Source organism: Trichoplusia ni, chromosome 26 (assembly GCF_003590095.1).
Source record: "Trichoplusia ni isolate ovarian cell line Hi5 chromosome 26, tn1, whole genome shotgun sequence".
NCBI lineage: Eukaryota > Metazoa > Arthropoda > Insecta > Lepidoptera > Noctuidae > Trichoplusia > Trichoplusia ni.
The window spans coordinates 1,935,775-1,943,009 of NC_039503.1; the positions used below are offsets into that span (position 1 = coordinate 1,935,775).

Sequence of the window (7,235 nt, forward strand, 5' to 3'; positions counted from 1 at the left end):
TGTTTGACACAACTGAAGAATTTTACATTAATTATAAATCTGAATTAAAAGAGCACATTTCCCAAGTTAAAAACATAAACCAGGTTTCAGAAAAGATGCAAACAACAAAAATTTATAATAATGTTAAGTTACCTAAAGTTACTATACCAACATTTTCGGGTAAATACACTGAATGGACATCATTTCGCGATATGTTTTTGTCACTTATACATAAGAACGACACCATCGATGATGTTCAGAAATTACACTATTTGAAAGGTCATTTATCCGGAGAGGCGGAACATTTGTTGCGACACACGCCTGTTACCGCGGCTAATTATCAAGAATGTTGGCAAATGTTAAACAAACGGTATGATAACAAACGATATTTGTGTAATTCTATTTTAACTAGATTGATCAACCAACCTAATGTGTCTGTATCATCAACCGCCATAAAGGAACTATTGGATAGTACTGTAGATTGCTTGCATGGGTTAACAACCCTAGGTATAAACATTGATTCTTGGGATGCTATAGTAATATACATCATCAGCGCTAAGTTAGATAGCGAGTCACGTAAGTTATGGGAATCAAAAATAAGTACAAATGAGGAGTTACCAACCTTTGATGAATTTAAAATATTTTTAGAATCAAGGTTCCGTTCATTAGAATACTTAGACACTCCTACCAGTAAACAAAAATCGACACTTACTAAGCCAAAGGTCCTTCATGCGGTCTCTTCAAAAAATTATACCTCTGTTAATATAAGTTGTCCGTTATGTAAGCAACCTCATAAACTGAGTCATTGTAAACAATTCGGTAAAGATGATTACCAAACTCGCAGTGAATTTGTCCGTACCCACGGTCTTTGTTACAATTGTTTAGGCGCGAATCATTCAATTAAATTTTGTCGTGTTACTACAAGTTGTCAAGTTTGCAATCGCAAACACCATTCATTATTACACCCAAAGGGATTCTCAAGCTCGGCGTCGCCTCAAGGCCTTTCAGGAGAAACTTCAGCAATCAAAGCAGCAGTGTCCACATTGAGCGCTGCTTCCGATTCGGTGCAAGAATCGGATGTCATTAAGGTAACCACTCACTTTTCTAAAAGGGCTGTTCCGAATCAGGTTTTACTGGCAACCGCTCTTGTCGAAGCACAGACTAAGAACGGTGCTAACCATCTGCTTAGAGTATTATTAGACCAGGGGTCGCAGGCATCATTTATAACAGAGTCAGCGGTCCAGTTGCTCGGGCTTAAGAAATTGCCTGCTAGAGGTGTTATTTCAGGCATAGGAGGTGATGAGAGTGCTGTGGCTTCTAAGTTTATAGTCTTCGTAACCATCAAGTCACGCCATGATCCTAATTTCATTTATCAAGTACGAGCATTCGTTTTAGGCACCATTACAACGTTGATCCCTGGGGAGAAAATATCAGTACCAACTTGGCCTGAACTAGATAGTTTAACACTGGCTGATCCAGAGTACCACACTCCAAACAAAATAGATGTTTTGCTTGGAGCTGAAGTTTATGGCCAGGTCCTTAGAGAAGGTCTAATCAAACACTCTCCTGGATCTTTGATAGCGCAAAACACGTGTTTAGGTTGGATTTTGTCTGGAGCCACACGAACATTAGATTTCGAATCGAATTCAGCTCATTGTCACCAAGGTTTTATCAGCATGCATTCGCAAATCAGTGAAAATGAAATGCTCAAACGGTTTTGGGAAATCGAATCTGATGCGCGTTATGTTAAAGAAAGAATACTTACCCAGGAAGAGCAATTGTGTGAAGAATTTTATAATCGTACCACTCAGCGGGACAGCACTGGTCGATATGTAGTTAAGCTACCATTTAAAGATGCTGATCCACCATGCAAATATGGGCACACCAGGGAAATTGCACTCAAACGATTTCAACTTCTTGAACGCCGTTTCAAGAAAGATCCAGAGATTAAGAAAAAATACACTGACGTTATTCAAGAGTACCTTGACCTCGGCCACATGGAAGAAATTCTCCCTGAAAACGATAAGGAGAGAGCAGAAGCAGTGTACTTACCTCACCACGCTGTAGTTCGGGAGGATAAGGCCACGACTAAAGTCAGAGTTGTGTTCGACGCTTCATGTAAAGGGGTAAATGGTGTATCTCTTAATGACTCATTAATGGTAGGCCCTACTATCCAACCTGATTTGCGTCATCTGGTTATGAGATGGCGCCTCCATCCAATTGTGCTGTGTGCCGACATTGTAAAGATGTATCGGCAAGTCATCGTCGCCCCTGAAAATAGAAATTTCCAAAGGCTGCTCTGGCGATGCGATCCGGAATCTGAAATAAAGGATTACAAATTATTAAGAGTAACATTTGGAACTGCATGCGCACCTTACCTCGCAGTGAAAACCTTGCAGCAGCTGGCGCACGACGAAGGAGACGATTTTCCGCTGGTATCTGAAAAATTAAAGGAAGATTATTATGTAGATGATTTTATGTCAGGTTGTCAAACTGTAGAGGAAGGGATAAGAATTTATAAGGACATGAAAGGATTAGTAGCGAGAGGGGGCTTTGAATTGCAAAAATGGATGACAAACAATAAAGATCTTTCAAGAGAAATTAAGGAAGATAGAAGCATTCAGAAGGTGGAATCGGTGGAAATAAAAATGGATGAAGTAATGAAGATACTTGGAATTTCTTGGGATAGAGAACGTGACAGTTTCAAGTACACAGTAACATTTCCTCCGCAACCTGGATCTGTAACTAAAAGAAAGGTTATATCAGAAATAGCTCGACTATTTGATCCCCTGGGATGGGTAGCACCTTGTGTGGTTACAGCAAAAATACTTATTCAAAAATTATGGTTAGCTGGAATCGATTGGGACGGTAGTTTACCTGAAGAGCTACTTAAAGAATGGAAAAATTACCAAGCTGATCTGTTACACTTACCTCAAATTGTTATCCCACGCTGGTTTGAAACCAGAAGCAAGGCAGTTATGGAACTGCAGGGCTTCTGCGACGCATCTAATAAAGCATACGCAGCAGTTGTTTATTTGCGAGTAATTGAGGAAGATTGTGACGTCAAAGTCCATTTGGTCACCGCAAAAACCAAAGTTGCACCTACAAAACAGCTTTCGATTCCACGACTGGAGCTAATGGGAGCAGTAATTCTAGCTAAATTAATAACTGAAGTTGCTGAAATATTGGGTATTGAAAAGGAAAATATACACTGCTGGACCGATTCAACAATTGTACTAGCATGGCTCAGTGGTCATCCAAGTCGCTGGACAACCTTTGTTGGAAATCGAGTCTCAGAAATCTTAACGTTACTAGAAAACACACAGTGGGCACATGTTCGTTCCGCTTGCAATCCCGCAGATATAGCCTCCAGAGGCGTAACACCGACAGAACTTTCACAGTCTTCACTGTGGTTTCATGGACCGTCGTGGCTCGCAAACGAAACAATTAATTACACTAAGCCGAAGTTAATTTCAACTGAATTGGAGAAGCGGTCAGTGAAAGCACATGTATCGACGTGTCAAGACGATAAGCTGTGGACAAAATTTTCATCACTTCAAAGGTTAGTACGAGTAGTAGCTTACTGCAGAAGAGTTTTAGCATCAAATAAAAAGAGAACCACTTACCTGACAAGCGAAGAGATTGCAAAGGCATTAGAAATTTGTATTAAGAAGTTCCAACAACAAGCTTACAGTGAAGAAATAGAAGATATTAAGAAAAAAGGAAGCGTAAGCAAGAAAAGCAAATTAAAAGCACTATGTCCTTCAATAGACAGTGAAGGAATATTAAGAGTGGGAGGAAGGATTGAAAACGCACAGATTTCCGATAATATGAGACACCCTATCATAATTCCACAGCGAAGCCATCTTGCTTGGCTGCTTGTAGATGAAGCCCATAAAAAGACTCCACGGAGGTCCGACTCTTTTGTTGAGTTACTTACGCACGAAATACTGGATAATTTCTGCAAAAAATTTAATTAAATTGTATGTGCGTCAATGTGTTGTGTGTATTCGGCACTCAGCTAATTTTAAAAATCAATTTATGGGACAGTTACCAACCTGTAGAGTTACTCCTGCCAGAGCATTTTTGCACAGCGGTGTGGACTTTGCAGGTCCAATCAACATTCGAGTATCCAAAGGTCGTGGCAATAGGTCGTACAAAGGGTATATATGTTTGTTCGTATGTATGGTTACGAAGGCAGTACACTTGGAGGCCATAAGTGATCTCACCTCTCAGGCTTTCATAGCTGGTTACAAACGATTCGTCGCTAGGAGAGGACATTGCAGTGACATCTGGAGCGACAATGGTAAAAATTTTGTCGGTGCATCTAGAGAACTGAAATGTTTGTTTAATGCAGAACTATCATCGGTTGCCAGTGAAATTAAAGATTGGTGCAGTTCAAGTAGTGTCAAGTGGCATTTCATACCACCTCACGCCCCAAATTTTGGTGGGCTCTGGGAGGCTGGGATTAAGTCCACCAAATTCCACTTGAAGAGGATAATTGGTGAGTCGACCCTCACTTATGAAGAAATGTCAACTCTCCTTGCTCAAATTGAGGCCTGCCTCAATTCCAGACCAATCTCACAAATCTCACAAAATCCAAACGATCCGATTCCTCTAACACCCGGTCATTTTTTAATAGGCGAACCTCTGGTTCTTGTACCGGATCGTAACTATGAACGCTCCAATATCGGCACTTTGAAAAGATGGCAGTATTTACAAAGACTGACCCAAGATTTCTGGCGACGTTGGTCGCAAGAATATTTAACTACTATGGTTCATCGTTACAAGTGGTCCCAGAGGGAACCTGAACCAAAGATAGGAGATATTGTTATAGTGAAGGAGGATAACCTGCCTCCTGGTAAATGGTTACTAGGTAAAATTTTAATGAAGCATCCGGGCACGGATGGAATCACTCGAGTTGTAACTTTAAAATGTAAGGATTCTGTTATAAAGAGACCAACGTGTAAATTGTGCATTTTACCTGTGACTGATTAAACACATGTTACTATGTTATTATTAAGTTAAGTTTATTTTTCTGCCCCCTTGGCCTCATGGTGGGCGGGCTTTGTGTTTCCATGTAATTTTATGTTTGTTTTATACTCAACCCCTCTTGACCTCATGGTGAGGGAGTCTTAAATACGAAAGGACATAGTTGTGAATATGTCCTTGGTGGGCGGAATGTCCAAGTTGTATTAAGAAAAAGTTCACACAGCGCCTCAATAGATGGCGTTGTTAGTTTGCAGGTGAATCCTGAATCGCGCTATGGTTTGGTTACGTGAGAAATGATAAATATCACCTAACTATATTTTTTTATTGTACCCGTTGTTTTCTTGTACTGTGTTTAGTTAATAATAAACATTCAGTTGAGTGATTTGGTTGTTTTACTATTCACTTGAAGACCGGGTATCTGAACATTTCTGTTCAAATGGTTCGTCCTAGATTGAGACATTTTGTAACCGCAAGCCCTTAACAGTTGGGGGTTGTCTGTCGGACGTTTTTACGTTTCTCACTAAGTGTCAGCGTGATAAAGTGTAGTTACGATAAAGTGATAAATAGATCATGTTTGTGAAAGTCGGTGACAATGCCATGGCTGATGGTGGACGACAAGTGTAGTGAGTGAAGTTAGTTGAAGTTTTTATTTGGGTGAAATGTGAGTTTTGATTTTCGAATCGTTGGTTGCTAGAATTACCGTATGATCGTCGATGATATGTGATAAAAGATAAAGTGTTTCTTTTTAGTTTTAAATTCAACCATCTATAATGTAATTAATAAATAAGTACATCTTCAATTTTTTATTTTAGAAGAAGCATAAAGGCTGTTCGCCCTATAGGAACTTGGTTCAAATTTAATTAAACACAAACTGTTTTTGTTATTTCATTCTATTTTATTTCTAGTAGAAGTATTGCGCCGGAAACGGAGCTTGTTGAACTTTTTGAACCTTATTCTTTCAAATAAAGCTTAAATATCTGTCTATCTACATATTTTTTAAGACATTTGGTTTTCTAATCCTACATTAGTGGCAGTAATCATAAATTCCGTTTTTGCCTACCGTCTTCATAAACATCGGAATTGTAGTTTTTACCTTATAATCACGACTCAATAACATAAAATTTTATGTGACACGGAAAACATAGATCGCGGTGACTCCGCCCCCAAGGTTCCTACCATGAAATCACAAAAAAGGTCCATTTCAAATCCAATGCTTGTTATATTAGATTCGAGCAAAAGTATTACGAAGAAAACTTTCAATGTATATTAGAATTAACCTGTAGATTATTTTTGATTGGAGTATTTTTGTAAGAGACCACCTTCGAACTATTTTAGTGAAGAACATTTAAGAGTATTTAAATGATGAGTGAGCAGATGAATGGTGTAAACAAGGGATAATTAAGTGAATCGCTGCGCCGATTACCAAAATAATCGCCGACTAAATGCAGGCTAAAATTAGTTTGACTAACTGAGCGGGTCGGCTCACATGGCGATTTAAAATAATCTGATAAATATAAGTGGATGTAGTACATGATCTCAGTAGGTATAATTGCTGTAAAATTAGTCGTCCAAAAAATAATTCTTGGGGGGAGAAATAATGATAGGACATTGTTTTTCCAACTTTGTACACTAGAATTCAAGTTTTGTATCTGTTTGATAAGCTTCGTTAATGATATGTAAGGTCATTATCAAAAAGGAAATATGAACATAAATTGTTAGTATAATTTTTGACTTCAAGGTTGACTCGCTCTGGCAGTTTATTGTTTCATTTTCAACTTTTAAGAAATAAAAAAGGATATTATCGAAAAAGTTATCAATGATTTTCTGAGCAGAAATATTTTTGCTTTCCTCAGCTAGTTGACTCTTGACTAATTTACCTCATGTGAACCAACCGTAACACATAATAAGTCGCACGACACACGGCGCGACGCGACAGTGCGACGCGCCGCGTTCGGAAAGTAGCGAACAATCGTTAAATTTTATCGTCTCTAATGGGCGCGTACTGATTTGTAGCCGACAACGCCCCACACTCACAAATGAAACCTCAATGTATTGTTTCCAAAACGACATGGGTTATCTATTTTTGGCAGTACAGGTACATTGTTAATGCCTGTCGTACCATTCAACACGCAATCACTTTAACACAGTATTTTATTCGTATATATTTTGAATAATTCATTCACTTGTATGACACGTTTGTACTGATGTAAAATTCATTTTGCAAAATCCTTACCTTCTCGCTGATATCCGGTCAACAGCGCACA

General features: G+C 38.8%; 1 protein-coding gene across 1 annotated transcript; it reads left to right on the forward strand.

Moving 5' to 3' along the window:
* Positions 1–325: 325 nt before the first annotated feature.
* LOC113505711 lies at positions 326–4,977 on the forward strand. The gene is made up of 3 exons (XM_026888518.1): positions 326–349; positions 951–3,707; positions 4,177–4,977. Exons 1-3 carry the CDS (start codon positions 326–328, stop codon positions 4,975–4,977), a joined length of 3,582 nt encoding a protein of 1,193 aa, XP_026744319.1.
* The last annotated feature ends 2,258 nt before the right edge of the window (positions 4,978–7,235 follow it).